Source organism: Cervus canadensis, chromosome 18 (assembly GCF_019320065.1).
Source record: "Cervus canadensis isolate Bull #8, Minnesota chromosome 18, ASM1932006v1, whole genome shotgun sequence".
In the NCBI taxonomy this organism is placed as follows: domain Eukaryota; kingdom Metazoa; phylum Chordata; class Mammalia; order Artiodactyla; family Cervidae; genus Cervus; species Cervus canadensis.
The window spans coordinates 11466251-11482116 of NC_057403.1; the positions used below are offsets into that span (position 1 = coordinate 11466251).

General features: G+C 44.0%; 1 protein-coding gene across 1 annotated transcript; it reads left to right on the forward strand.

Moving 5' to 3' along the window:
• The first annotated feature begins 1448 nt into the window (after positions 1–1448).
• LOC122420045 (zinc finger protein interacting with ribonucleoprotein K-like) lies at positions 1449–11159 on the forward strand. The gene is made up of 4 exons (XM_043434772.1): positions 1449–4344; positions 6299–6369; positions 7801–7927; positions 9183–11159. Exons 2-4 carry the CDS (start codon positions 6355–6357, stop codon positions 10328–10330), a joined length of 1290 nt encoding a protein of 429 aa, XP_043290707.1. The 5' UTR covers positions 1449–4344; positions 6299–6354; the 3' UTR covers positions 10331–11159.
• Positions 11160–15866: the final 4707 nt, after the last annotated feature.

Sequence of the window (15866 nt, forward strand, 5' to 3'; positions counted from 1 at the left end):
ACTCAAGACCACTTCTTTCATCTTCAAAGAGCAGCAGTGCAGCATTTCAGTCATCAGATCGCCTTCCTCTGCAGAGTACATCTCCCTCTGCTTTTCTTTTATGAGGAGACTTGTGTGTACACCCCCCAGGCCAACATGAACTTTAGGCTAATCTCATCTCAAAATCCCTAATTGCACTGGCAAAGTCTCTGACCATGTAAGGTAACAGCTACGAGGAGGTTCAGGGTTGAGGAACCAGTTGTCTCCAGGGATATTAATCAGCCTGCCACTTTGAGTCTTTTAAAAATGTGTTTGTTTTAAGGTATATTCATTGCAGTCATGATGCAAAACATTACTTGTTGTAGATTAATTGCCTTTAATCTCTTAAGTATGACCTTGTAAAAAAATTTTCCAAAATGTTGACATTATTGAGTCCTGTACCTAATTGGGATCTGCCACATTCTCAATTTCATGTTCTTAAGTTCTCAGAATTTTAGAATGCCGGATGCCCTGTGTTTGATCTCTTGCTATGTGTGCTGGCCCCTCCTTTTTCTCTTTCACATAGGACTGACCTCTTTCAGGTGCCACATCAGTGGAGCAGTAAGGACCCTGGGTGCTTGATAGTGTGGACATTACTATATCAATGGCAGGAGATGCTTAAAAGTACATGATGTTGTTGCGAGGTTACTAGGAAAGTTGTGATGACAGAGCTGGGTGCCTGTCCTGTGTTCATCATTGACTGATGCTTTGATCACTGGACACACACCGTTTTTTCCCCATTTTTCTTTTTGTTGCTACACTCCAGTGACACCCGCGCAGCCTTCACTGGTCACATGTGATCTTTCATTGCTCCCTTTACGGTGTTTCACTTTTGACCTACATGTTAGATGTTATGAAGTCTGTACATATTCTTACAGTCCTTGAAGTGAGGCATTGCTTTTGAGAGTCAGGTATGTCTATGTCCATCAGCAATGTTCAACACAGCGCTCACTAGTCACCAGTGGCCATATGCGTGTTGAAAACCATTTGATGAGAACTGACTTGGTGGCTGGCCCAAGTCCACCTTTGTCCTTCATTTCTTTTGTCTTTTTTTTTTTCCCTGACACCACATGACTTGTAGGATCTTGGTTCCCTGACTAGAGATTGAACCTGTGCCCACAGCAGTGAAAGCTTGGAGTCCTAATCACTGGACCAGCAGGGACACCCCGCTCCCACCCAGCCTCATTTGTTGTTTGTAGAGAAAGGCTCCAGTTTCCTAGACATTCCCTGCTTGCAAAGAGCAGTCTTAATCAGTTCCTAAGCAGAGATTCTAGAGAGTCCAGAAAAAAGGAAAAGCAGTCAAGTAAGAAAAGTTATGAGACCTTGAACAATAAATCAGTGATAAAGCAATCAGAGGAAGTCTACTGCTTCCCAAAGGGATATAAACAATAATCTAAGGCATGTCCTTGTGGTGTTTTACAGAAAGAAATTTGTACCTAGGTTGAGGATGGTGACTACATGCTGACCACAAGCACATTGACCTGAGCCTTCCTGGAACCATAAGGTTGCTGATGAAGATTCCTGAAGCATTGCCTTGTTAACTTACTACCAACCAATCAGAAGAAAGTAGGTGAGTGCAAACAGGTTCAGTTCAGTAACACACTAGACTGTTTAAAATATCTGCTAGCTGCAACTTTGCAGTTTCAACATTCTCCCTTGTAACTGTACAGCCATTTCAGACCCAAACCAATCTTTGCTTTGCAAGTACCCTTGACTTCCTTGGTGGTCCAGTGGTTAAGAATCTGGCTGCCAGTGAAGGGGACACAGGTTTGATCCCTGCTCCAGGAAGATTGCACATGCTGCAGGGCAACTAAACACATGAGCCACAGCTATTGAGCCCATGCCCTAGAAATCATGCTCTGCAAGAGCAGCCACTGCAGTGAGAAGCCCACACACTGCAACTGGAATAGCCCCCACTTTCCACAACTGGAGAAAGCCCACACATAGCAACGAAGACTCCGTGAAGCCATCAGTAAATAAATAGAAGCACTGTTGATTGTTGCCAGCTCCAATTTTAATTCTTGGCAAACAACTTATGGAAACAACTCTGGCCTTTATTTTTTGCCATTATAAGCTTTCTCCATTTTTCAGTTCAAGGTCAAACAATTCAAGTGCTTCTTGCATCTCTGTCTCCTGGGCTGCTGTCCTAACAAGCCCTCAATAAATGCTTGTTTAGTTCAATTAGGTCTTCATTTCTGAAATTTTGGTTAATGCTCAGTAATAAAAGTATTATGTAATTGACTATGTTGTCATTAATTTTTACTGTCCGTTGCCTTTAACTTGAATGATAGCCTCATGAAAGCTTTAGTCTCTGACTCTGTGGCCCTTGATGTGTGCCATGCAGCCAAATTAGTACCTGTAATTGGATAGATAGTTAATATCTGTTTTTTTAAAGAGGGAGTAAATATGATGCTATAGATACTTTGTTTTTAAGTATTCTGGCAAAGCTGTCTGCTCTGTTTTCATAGCCCTTCCAGGTGTACTTAAAATTTTTTTAAATAAATTAATAGATCACATGTTACAAAACTATAATCACAGGTTGGCAAAGTTTCCTAGGTAACTGTGAGCTCTGCTTCATTCCCTTACTTCTCAGAAATCATTGTGTCTAGGGACCTTGCTGAGATCTAAACGTTCACATGGTGAAAAGTGATTTTGACCACTAACTGAGTAATAAAATAATGATCGGTTTCAGCAGTTATAACACTTCACAAATATTTTCAACTCTTCTTGCATTTTTACTGCAGTTGCTGGTGAAATTATATTGTCCCCAGCCAGGAAAGAGGATCTTGTAATCCAATCCTTTATCTCAGGCTTCAGTTGCCCTCTTTGGAAATATACTAGGACTGAGACTATGCAGCCACTGTCCGGGGAGAAAATAGCAAGCAGGAAGTCACTTTTCAGATAGGTAGGTCTTAGCTGCTAGAAAAGTACTGAATACACATCAAAATGTGAAGTAAGAAATATGTGTCAGGTCTTGGATTGGACATTGTCACTTGGTTTACATTTCTTCTGAGGCATCCAGAGATGCAGCACGTGGCCCGCTTGCTTCTGGTTACCCGTCACCCCTCCTCTGTCTTGCTTGCTATGGCTCTGTCTTCACTCTCTGCTTCCGTGACCATGACCAAACACAGTGACACTCATAAATCTAAAGCTTCAGCATACAGGTATTGGTAGAGCAATAAGATAGTTTATTAGATGCACTTTCTGTCTGAGTGACAACCTGGTATCATGTGCCCATTTGCTCTTTAGGTTTGAGAGACATCTGAGATGCTGTATCTGGGTTCCTCTCATTTTTTTTATTTTGACTGCCTCAGGTCTTAGTAGTGGCATGTGGACTTCGTTGACCATGGGCTTGGTTGCCCCTCCGCGTGTGGAATCTTCCGGGACCAAGGATCCAACCCCAGCTTCCCCTGCGTTGCAAGGGAGATTGTTTACCACTGGGCCACCAGGGAAGTCCCAATATCTGGGTTCCTCCCTCTGATCAGCACAGACTACATTCCACAGAAATCTGTGTGTGTCCCCTTTAAGTAGTGTGTTCCAAGGAAATCTGGGTGCGTCCCCTTTAAGAAGGGTGAACCCCGCCAGTATTTGGAGCCTTAGGGTGAGGCTGAATTTTCCCTGACTTGGGTAGCAGCGCCCCTTGCAGTGCACTAGAGCGATGTTAACTACATTACCCGGAATGCAAGGCGCGGTGCGTATGGGTCGCTGGGCCAACTGAAAGCTCAGGACTGAGGCACTTCCGTTGTAGAGGACGGCGTCCGGGCGGGTCTTCCGGCGTCCAGAGAGGCGACATTTTTAAACTCTGATCTGGTAGCTGCTGGGGAAGTTTGGGTCTTAAAGGTCCCCAGGTAAAGACGCTGTGCCCGCTATTCTGAGGAGGGTCTGAGGCTGCGTGGCGCCATCCGGCCTGATTCTGACTTGGGTCCGGGACAGGCGCCGCCGTGCCCGGGCCCCACCGCTCTCAGGCTCTGCTGAGACGGCCAGCTGACAGATCCGCTTGAGGTAAACGCTGCCCTCTCCGGGCCCTCAGCCAACTCTTAACCATTCTGCGGTATTTTTGTTCTTATCTGTGTTCTCTTACTAGTGTCCTCTGTGTGTGTGTATTTCTCTCCCCAAACCTCTGTTTTTCTAATTTTGAAATATCTGCGTGGGAAAAAAAATTGCTGAGATCTTCCACCTGCAGTTGAAAAAGCAGCTGTTATTAATAGCCGTTCACTGGTCACGTCGAGAAACGAGATACAAGTAGGACCCAAAAGCCGCCTGTGGAGGTTCTGCCAAAACAATTATCCTGTCTCCCAAATGTTAAGGCGTTGTCTGATGTTTCAGGTGAACATTTCTTTACTTTCTTGATAGTTTTGCCGGCTGTGTGGAAAATATTCGACGACTGAGTTTCCCTTTGCTCAGTTTTAAAACTTTTCTGTGACTGAAATCATATAAGTATTTTATGTTTTTCTTCACTTGCACAAGATGGTGTGACTTTTCCCATTTTTTTCATGGCTATTTGCTAACTTTTCATTTTTTGTAATTCTATATAGTGAGTGAGTGAGTAAAATGTCTATAAATCCTGCTGTTGAAGGCTTTCTCTCTTTCTCTCTGCTTTCAGTATTTATAATCATTGCTATTCTAGCCATACCTTCCATGTGTTCTGTTGTATATAAAGGACATGTTAGTGTGTATTTAAATGAACGTTTCCACTTTTTTGATCTTTTGCTCCATGTTATTAATTTTAGCTTAGTTCTTTGAATGACATGATTGTACTTATTAATGGATCCTGTAGTTGTATTTTCATACACACTCATGCATTATGTAAAGTTAACAGTTTTGCAGTATACAGCCACTTGGAGGTTTTCTGCTTTTTTATTTTTTAATTTTTTTTTCCTGCTTTTTTAGTGATTGTACTCTGCTAATAATACTTACTTTACTATTAAGTCATCGTCCTCTGATGATACTGGAAGAGAAAGTGATTAACATATCTTGTTAAAATACTTGTTTTCAGGGAGACTAAATTAATCATTGTGATGATAGAATGTTATAATGCTTGAAATTCCTATCAAGATGTTTAGAACCCAAGAAGATATTTCCATGTTTATATAATGAGGGTGGAATAAAGGTCAGGTCCTATAGGTTTTTTCCTCTGTTTTGGGTTTGAAGAGTCATCAGTGATGTCCAGTTATCTCAAACTGTTGGAAGCCAAGCAGTTTTAGATTCTAGCAACAACCCCTTTATCACAGATTAATTTCTTCTGGTCCCATTTTTTTCTTGTAACTCTGTTTTAGTCTGTTTGAACATCTTGAATTCTATTATATAATGTTCTAATAATTTTAGATCAGAACTTAGTGTATAGCAATTTTTTAAAAAGCAATTTTTAAGATTACCAAAGTAAAATTGGAAAAGGAATCATAAACTGTTCAGAAGTTAGGTCAAACTGTAGTAATCTATGAGAACAGAAAAATGTTTTATTGGCAAGGGAGAAAAGAGAAGCAGCCAGTCAAATGGAAGTGTCGGAAACAGATATACTGAATTTTGATATATTAATACCTGGCTTACGGCTATAATAGGGGTTTCCGTGGTGGCTCAGCAATAAAGAATCCACCTGCAATCTAGGAGACACAGGCTTGATCTCTGAATAGGGAAGGTCCCAAGTGATTCCCTGGTGGCTCAGAAAATAAAAGAATCTGCCTGCCATGTGGGAGACCTGGGTTCGATCCCTGGGTTGGGAAGATCCCGTGGAGAAGGAAATGGCAACCCACTCCAGTATTCTTCCTGGAGAATCCCATGGACCAAGGAGCCTGGTAGGTTATAGTCTATGGGGTCATAAAGAATCAGACATGACTTAAGTGACTAACACTAAGGAGGGCATGGCAACTGACTCCAGTATTCTTGGCTGGAGAGTCCCATGGACAGAGGAGCCTGGAAGGCTACAGTCCATTGGGTCACAGAGAGTCAGACACGACTGTAGTGACTGAGCATGCACACAGAGAGCTATAATAGTCCTATATGACCTGCCACAAGCATTTCATCTGCAACCCGATATCTCATTCTTCTGGATCATTGAGCTCCAGTCACACTAGACTCGTGGGTACTACTCAGGCACATCAGACATGACTGATAGGCTTTGCACTTATTTGTCCCACTCTTGGAAAACCTTTTCTCAAGATATCCACATGACTTTATTGCATAACTCCATAACATTTTCTTTCATCTTTTACATGCTTTCGTTTTCCCTTGAGTATTTGTCTTTGCCTTAAATGTTAAATGGTCATCATTTTTGTCTATGTAGCTGGTGGAAATTAAAGTTACATTGCCCTGCTCTTTCCACGTTCAGCGGAACCACTTATGGACTGTTCACTGGTGAGTGTCGGGGGTCCTGGAAGTGTTTTGCTGCTATTCTTCCTGGACTTGGTACCTGGAAACTGTTCAGAATCCCTCAGCCCAGGTTTACAAGTCCAGGTCAGAGATAACTTGAAGATATTTCCATTTTGGGCACCCACTGGACTGAGATGTGAGAAGTTGTCTTAAGTTCATGGGAAAGTCCACACAGATGCTTGAGCATGCTGTTGAGATGGGTGTGTTTTAGAATTTGTATGTCTCTGTTAAAAGTCTGGTAAGAACAGAGAGCAAGGGGACAAGAGTTAGGGTAGACTGGTAGTATGAGAAGATGGGTTTCTATTCTGAGAATGATAGTGGAAATAGAATTTTTGGAATGGAGAGGAAAAGTGATGTGACTTAGGTTTTAAGAGGCTGCCTCTGGCTGCAGAGTGTGCAATCACTTGGGGGAGAGGAAGACAAGAGATAATCAAAGGACTGTCTTAATTTTCCAGATTTGCATTGGTTATAGCTGGATCAAAGTGGTGGATGTAAAGGTAGGAGGAATATTTGGATTTTAAGTAGAGGCTGACCAGATTTTCCAATATGGAGGGGTCACATGCCTCCAAAGTCTTTTTATTTGCATCTGGAAGAGTGGAAGTGTCATCAACTGATTTGGGAAAGTCAGTGGTTTTCAGTGAGAGTATTAGGAATTGAGTTTCAGCCCTGTTGAGCCTCAGATGTTCCAGTGACTCCCAAGTGTAGGAGACAAGTGGATGGCTAAACATGTACATCTAGAGTGCTGGGAAGGCTTCAGGATGCCATTAGGGGACAGAGGAGGAGATGGGGTACTGTCACAAGACAGACAAGAGGAGTGGTCATCAGCGAGAAGGGAAGGGGAAGTCCAGATAGTAGGTCAGGTTTCTTTGGGAGAATGGCTTTGAAATTGATGCAGAATGAAAGCAGAAATGGAGATGAAGTGATAGCAAAGTCAGGCTGGTGCATATTTCCCTTCCTGTGACTCACCTGGCTTTTGTGGTGGAACTTGGGAAATTTGTGACAGGATGTCAGATGAGTTTACTGAAGATGTGTCAAGCAGGTGTGTTCATATAACACCATTTTAAATGGGTGTTATATGAACAAAGATTGTAACTGTTGAAAAGACATAATGTGCAGTATGGAAGTGTAGCTGGACCAGGGGTATCTAGATATGCATGTTGTGACTGAGGATAAAGTCAGGACCAAGGACTGGTAGGGAAACCTTCAGAACAGGGCTGGGGAGCTACCAGTGAAGAGTTGGGGTGTGATGGGAACCTGTTACATTGACAAGGATTTTCTGTTGCCATGTGCAGAAGGGTCTATGAGGAGACAGGAGATAAGCCAACTTTGTGGTCCAGAGTATGGACTGGGGTTAGGGTACTTACGGGGTCCTAGGGAGAAAGGCTGCTTATGCACACACTGTCCCCATCATCCCAGGGCCGTGTGACCTTTGACGATGTGGCTGTGTACTTTTCCCAAGAGGAATGGAGGCTCCTTGGTGAGGCCCAGAGACTCCTGTACCATGATGTTATGCTGGAGAACTTTGCACTGGTTGCATCCCTGGGTAAGGCCCTCACCCCTGTCCTAGCATTCTGGCCAGTTTTCTGCCTTTCCTTTCTCCAAAGGCAAGTCTGTTTGTCTTAACAACTGGACAGTGGGCACCTCTCTCTTAATGCTTACAAGTAGCCCCAATGCCAGCTATTCTGAAATTTTCTCAGTGAAGCTTTTATAGGTCAAATGATTTGAATCAGCTCAGTGAGTTCCATTTCTCTCAACCATTGCGTGCTAAGTTGATTCTGTAGACCTCTGCACCTCTGTCCTCCAGAGTCTTTTCCCTTCCAGCTGACATTTCCTGGGGCTCACTATTCCAGGAATTGTTGGGATCCAACATGGTCCCTATTTAGGAGGTACTCTTGGCTGTTTCTGTGAAACCATCATAGAAGATTCTTTGTACTATTATTTTGGACTCCTGGGCCAGTACTGACCACTCACCTGTCCTTTCTTTCTCTTAGCACTTGTATCTTCTAGGTCCCATGTTACTGTCCAGTTGGAGTTGGGTGGAGAATCTTTGGTATATAGGACCAAAGTGGACATGATTCTAGCGACAGGAAGAAGGACCCAAAGTGGGTCTGGTCCTGGTGATTGGCAGCATGGGGAGGAAATGATATGGCTAGGTTCAAATCAAATTTGAAGCCTCCCCTGGTCCCAACGCTATTTACTGTCCAGTAATATTTATTTACGCTATTTATTTATAACCAGTGACTGATTATCTCATTTCTGTTTCTCCTCAGTTCCTGACAGATTCCTTCTGTGATTTCTACTCTAGCTTCCAACCCAGGATTATCTCTCATATCTCTTTCTTCCACTCCTCATTATTCCTCAGCATCCTCACTCTCATGCTTTCCATTTTTCACCTACGCTTAATGTGTCACGAGGCCTGCATCTAGCATTGAAATAGTCCTGAACACCAGCTGTTCAGTGACAATCAGAATATCCTGGGCCTGGACATAGCTTTCCACACAGCACACATGTGTCACCAGCAGCCAAGGCCCTGGTGAAAACTGTTCCTGTAGGAGTGTATTGTCTGACTGTGGCTCTTTGCACTACTTTCCATCTTTGTATGTTTGCCTGGTGAATCTTCCCTGTTCTGTGATCTGCAGAGGCCCAGTACAGCAGATCGGGGCTTTCCTGTCCTGCCCACAGTTCGTTTTTCCTGTTGGATTTATTCTTTCTATGTCAGACACAAATTTGTGATGGGGTTGCCTCTTTGTACATTTTTCTCCATGAAGTTCACTACCAGGTTTTCTTTTTAATTTCAGGGTGTTGGCATACAGCAGAGAATGTTTCTGTAGAAGTGCCACAGAGAAATACCCAAAAGACAGACCTGTCCAGCCAGAAGATCTGTCCCTGGGAGATGGGTAACCTGGCCTTAGAAGGTGGTTTGTGTGTACCCGAGGTCCTGCGAACAAACCCTGGCCAGACACTGTGTGGGACAGATGTGAAATCCCACCAGGACGGTGGAGAGAAACTCATGAGAAGAAATTTGGGTAAGGCCTTAATGAAAAACTGCACAGTCCATGCATTGGAGAAGGCTTCTGTGTGCCAGGAGGCGAGGAAGGATTTCTCTGGTAGCTCTGGCTATGTCCAGCACCAGGTTAAACCACAAATGATGGAGTTTGTAGCAGAGTTTCACAATGGAGAAAAGCGTTTCAAGTGCAATGAATGTGGGAAACTCTTCTACCGGAAGTCTAGGCTTGCTCAGCACCATCGAGTCCACACCGGAGAGAAGCCCTATGGATGCAGTGAGTGTGGGAAAGTCTTTAGATGCAGCTCCAGCCTTGCTATACATAGAAGAATTCACACAGGGGAGAGGCCTTATGAGTGTAGAGAATGTGGAAAATTCTTTAGGCAACACTCCCAGCTTGTTGTGCACCAGAGAATTCACACTGGAGCCAGACCATATGAGTGCAGTGAATGTGGGAAAACATTCAGTACTAAAACCAAACTTGATCAGCACCGGCGAGTCCACACCAGAGAGAGGCCTTATGATTGTGGAGAATGTGGAAGAACTTACACCTGTAAACGCATGCTTGAGCAACACCAGCTAGTCCACACTGGAGAGTGGCCTTATGAGTGCAATGAGTGTGGGAAAGCCTTTAGGTACTTCTCCAGCCTTTTTATGCATAGAAGAATTCACAGTGGGGAAAGGCCTTATGAGTGTAGTGAATGTGGGAAGTCTTTTAGGCAAAAGGCCCACCTTCAAGGCCACCAGAGAATTCATACTGGAGCAAAGACTTTTGAGTGCAGTAAATGTGGGAGATGTTTTAGCCAAAAGTCTGTTCTTACTAAACACCAGAGAGTTCACACTGAAGAAAGACCTTATAAGTGTAGTGAATGTGCGAAATGCTTTAGGGATAGAACTAGTCTCATTAAGCACCTGAATTTACACTGGAGAAAAGTCACCTGAGTGCACCAAATGTGGATAAGTCTTTAGCCAAAGCACCTGAAAAGAAAATTTCACACCACAGAAGGGCCTCACAAGTACAGTATTGTGGAAACTTGGTGGTCTTTTTTTTTTTTTTTTTCTGGTCAAACGTCTACTCCAAGCACCAGAACCACTGTGGCACAGGTAGACCCAAGAATACAGAGCATGTGGGAAAGTTTCCGCTGAAGGTCTAACCTCATCTATCACCACAAAGTTCATACTCAAGAAAGGCCTTCAAACCAGAGGAAGAGACCAGCAAATGAGCTGTGTCCTTAGTGAATACATCTTACTGAACAGGCTCTGTAAGGGAATCATCACCTGGAAGTTGAATGCCATCCATCTGCACAGCCCTAGTATGGATATAGCCTGTGGGTACCCAATTCATTGGAAGTTTCTAAGAAGCTAAGATCTACTTCCTAACCTGTGCAGCGGCCTTGCCAGATTTCTGGTCATTGTGAGTTTCTTCCACCAAGTGGCAGATCCTCATATGGGCGTCAGTCCCCTCAGTGTGATCAGGGTAGATAGACCTTTGTGCTCTCCTGTTCCTTGAAGGAAAGCACATGTAACCTGAGCACTTGGGTGGTGTCATGCTCCTAGATCCTATCAACTGCCTAGGAAAGGAACTAAGCAGCTTTGACCTTGCACATGCACTCTGGGTTCTGATGGTTGCTGACAGAGGTTTACTTTCTTTGATGGCATTGAGTCATGTCATGCTTATGACATGTTTCTAGCTTCAAGTCACCCTACTTGACAAGTGCTTTCTTCTAAGCAGTTCTCTTTTCTTTTAATAAATAAAAACTTTTTAAAGCCACTGCATTTGTGTGTGTTCCAATCTTTGTATTCCTCACTGAGAATAGTATCATGACAGAGAATAGTGTTCACTCTAGTTTAGGTCTACTTTGCATTGTTGTCCAAGGCCTTCTGGGGTGGACTGCAGGGTTCCTTGGGACTAATGTTGAGACCTGTGTGTGAGAATTTTAGGTGGGTCCTAAAGTTTTCCTGAGGTGAGGACAAGTGAGAGCCACCAGTGGTTTTTGGAGCAGCATAAATTATTCTTTTTCTCACATGGGATGTCACATCATTCCCCCAGTATAATTCAAGGGAAGAAGTTATGTGGGTGGAGCAGAGTTGTGCCATAATATCCACAATGTGGGCAGGCTGGTGTTGCTAAGTGTTAGGTTATAAACATCAGCAGGGAATCATACTTGATACAGAAAGCATCAGGGCATTAAAAGGAAGTAAGAGACTAGCAAACAGGTATGAAAGGGTCTTTTCTAAAGCTGCATCCAAGAATGTGAGTTTGGCTGTTTATGATCAGGGTTTTGTAGGAATTGTCCAGAGCTACAGAGCTGTTTCTCTCCTCCAGAGGCCCCAGTCAGTGTCAAACTGATTAAAGGTTTTAGCATCCCATAGTAGCTGCAGATTGTGAAGGTGAAAGTCGCTTAGTTGTGTCCAGCTGTTTGCAACCCCATGGACTATACAGTCCATGGAGTTCTCCAGGCTAGAATACTATAGTGGGTAGTTGTTCCCTTCTCCAGAGGATCTTCCCAACCCAGGGGTTGAACCCAGGTCTCCTGCATTGCAGGCAGAATCTTCACCAGCTGAGCCAGAAGGGAAGCCTTGTTAACTCAGAGCCATTTCTGCACATTTAAGATACTGGGGAAAACGAGTGAAAATCCTGTAGTCCAATCATGTGATTTTTTTTTTAGGACCCAGGCAGTGTTCCTGGATAACACAAATGGAAACACCTTTCATTGCTCACCAATCTTCACTACTACTGCAGCAAAATCCCTCACATGAGACAAAGAGATGTGATGGTGTTAATGTGTGGTTGCCAGGGTGCTACTGAAAAGGACTTTCAGAGTCAGTTTCAGGGGATTTCCCTAGCGGTCTGGACTCTGGTCTCTCACCTCCAGGAGCCTGAGTTTGATCCCTGGACAGAGAACTAAGATCTGCAAGCCACCCAGCTGTGGAAAAAAAAAAATTCACATTTTTATATGGTGTCAATTTCTATTAGAATTTAATTGTGCTGTTTAGTTGGTATGCATTGAAATGAAAAGCCCTACAATGTACACCTTGGTAAATTTTAATACGTGTAAATCCACAGAACCATCATCATCATTGCATCCATCACTCCCATATGCACCTAACATCCATTTTAGAAGTCCCAGGCAACTAGTATTGATTTACTTTTTTCCTATGTAATTTTTCTTTGTAATTTCTAGACAATATCATTGGGGTCTTAATGTTTACTTTTATATATTTTTTCATGATGCATAATTACTTGAGAATGATTTGCTGTTACGAGTAATTCTTTTTTTCTGAAAAATACACTATTTGGATATACCACCCATTGACTGTTTACCTGTCTTTTTTTTTTTTTTTTTTAATGTATTTTGTTGTGCCTGGTGTTAGATGAGGTACACAGTATATTTAGTTGTACCATGGGACCTCTTAGATGCATCACTTGGAGTCTAGTTCCCTGACCAGGGATTGATCTTGGGCTCCCTGCACTGGGAGTGTGGAGTCTTAGCTACTGGACACCAGGGAAGTCCCTCCATTAATCTTTAAAAGGGTGTGATTTTACTTATTACAGATAATATGAAGATATACATAAAATTATATGACCATGTGGTTTCATACTCAAAAAAGTCAATGATGATACCCTATTGCCATCCCATTGATATTGGGGCATTCCAGTTTTCTTGTATTCTTCACTAGTAGTTGGTTGATATGGCCAGTATTTTGAGTATTACCTCGTTAGAAAGTGTAGCGGTAGACTTCCCTGGTGGTCTAATGGTTGAGTCAGCCTACCAGTGTAGGGAACATGAGTTTGATCCCTCGCCTGGGAAGATTATTCATGTGGGGCAACTAATCTGGCGCACCACTGCTACTGAACTTGCATGCTCTAGGGCCCACGTGATGCAACTACTGAGCATGTTTGCTGCAACTATTGAAGCCCACGCACCTAGAGCCCTAGGTGCCCTAGAGCCCATCCTCTGCAACATGAAAAGCTCTTGCAGCTCAATCAAAGAGTGGCCCCTCCTCTCTGAAACTAGAGAAAGACTGTAGCAGTGAAGACCCAGTGAAGCCAAAAATAAAATATAGCTGTATCTGACTATGCTGATCGAAGTTCCTGAATGCTTCATTCTTATACTCATTTGCCAGGTGTGTGTCTATGATAAAATGTGAGTCTTTTATTAGTAACTGAGAAACAAAACTCTGCTGGAACTTTTTTTCAGTGACTTTGCTGGATGGAATAAGTATTTGTGCTCACAATATTATTCACGAAGTATAGTCCTTCCTCATTATTAACACAGTTTCCATTACTTTATGTCTAGACACATATAAAAAATATACCCACCCCTTTTGATGGTTGTGTTTGCCAATTTCCCTGATATGAGTACTCCAATTGTGGGCAATTCCATGCTATGAATATTAAGTTTTTACCTCAACAGAGGTGCAAAGAACCAAATGCTGACATACCAAGGGTTGCAGGGGAGGAAGTTCATTCACAATGCAGCCAAGCCAGGAGACAGTCTCATATCTACCTTCCTGAAGGCCAGGTGCTTGTGATATTTAGGGGACAAAGAGAGAGCGTGGTCTTAGGTGTGGGGACAGGCGATCAGTTAGCGAAAAGCTGAGGTAATTGGTGTGTGCATTACATGTTTCTTCACAGACACACACACACACAAAAAAAAGACACCATCACTGGCTCTGCTGTTTTCAGAGGGAACCAGAGAAACAACGCATGGTCCACCGGTTTCTTGTCGCCCCACACCCTTACTCTGTCTTGTTCACCATGACCGTGTCTGGAGTCTTTTCTCTTGACTCTGACCTGACAGACACAACTCATAAATTGAGTCTAAAACTTTAGCCTACATCCATTGGAAGAGCAATAAAACAATGTCTATCAGATCCCAGATATGCATGGATGAGATAGAAAGCATCACCCGCTCAGTGGACATGAATTTGGGCAACTCTGGGAGATAGTGGAGAACAGAGGAGCCTGGCATGCTGCAATCCATGCGGTCACAAAAAGTTGAACGCGACTTAGCGACTGAACAATAACATAAGTGGATGCACTTTATATCTGAGTGACAAGCTGGTATCATGTACCCACTTGGTTTTGTTGGTTTGGAAGCACCTGAAATATTATGTCTGGCCACCTCTCTGATCAGCTAAGACCACGTTCCATGAAAATTTTAGTTCATCCTCTTTAGAAAGCGTGAAACCCCACCCCCGTCCTCAGAGCCTCAGGACTGTCTTACTCAGCCAGCCTGGTGCTGAGGCGGGACGCTTCCCACAGGTGGGGAGCTTCGCCCCTTGCCAAGTCCACAGGACACGAAAATCAGGCACGCTTTCCTCGGCGCCTCTGGACCAATGACGCCTCAGGACAGAGGCACTTCCGTTCTAGCGGACGGTGTGTGGGCGGGCCTTCCGGTATCTACCGGCGAGTTGTTCCCGCGCTGCTGCGTGCTCGTGGGGAACCTCTGAGCGCTGGCCGGCCGAGGTCGGGGAGTTGGGAAGCGCTGTGCCCACTGCTCAGTTTAATTTGAGGATTGGCGTGGGCGCCATTCGGCCTGACTCTGTCTCGGGCCGGGACGTGCTTTTGTGCTCGGCCGCGTCTTCGCCAACAAATGTCGCTGCCCCCGGCTCGGCGTAGGTGTATCCCATTCAGGTAAATGCCGCGTCTTCCTCCCCCAACCCTTCTCATTCAGCAGCGATTTTGTTCTTTATCTGTGGTCTGCTGTTGTTTAGTCGTTCAGTCGTGTTCAACTCTTCGTCACCGCGTGGACCGTAGCCCACCAGTCTCCTCCGTCCACGGAATTCTCCGTGCAAGAATACTGAAGTGGATTGCTTTTCCCTTCTCCAGGGGATCTTCCCCACCCAGGGATGGAACCGGCGTCTCCTGCATTGACAGGCGGATTCTTAACCACTGAGCCACCTGGGAAGTGAGTGAAGTCGCTCAGTCGTGTCTGACTCTTAGCGACCCCGTGGACTGTAGCCTACCAGGCTCCTCCATCCATGGGATTCTCCAGGCGAGAATACTGGAGTGGGTTGCCATTTCCTTCTCCAGAGGATCGTCCCGATCCAGGGATCGAACCTGGGTCTCCCACATTGCAGGCAGATGCTTTAACCTCTGAGCCACCTGGGAAGCCCAGAGAAAATAAGATACTGAAACATTAATTAGTTGATATTGGCTTCCCTTGACAGAGAGAGATAAAAGGTATTTTATTTAGGAAACTAAAGGTGCTTGGTGCAACCCTGAGCTAGTTTCCATAAGAAAGTACATGTTTTTAGAGTTGGGTACCAGCAGGGTTTTCTTAGATTGGATTAAATCTAGTTGGGTAAATGGATTTTGTTGGGAAGGGGCTAAAACAAAACCGGAGTCTGTTTCTCCCTTCAGAGTTTTCTTGGAATACTGCTTTTGATGACAGCTGGTGCGTTCCTTTGCCTTTAAGTGATCTGTGTTTGCTGTTGAAGTCTTTTTACTTTGGTTAAATATCTGACAGAT

Excerpts from the sequence above, each read along its gene's own strand:
- LOC122420045 (XM_043434772.1), top strand. Across the intron at positions 7,928-9,182 it reads TGCACTGGTTGCATCCCTGG|GGTGTTGGCATACAGCAGAG; the intron begins GTAAGGCCCTCA and ends TTTTAATTTCAG.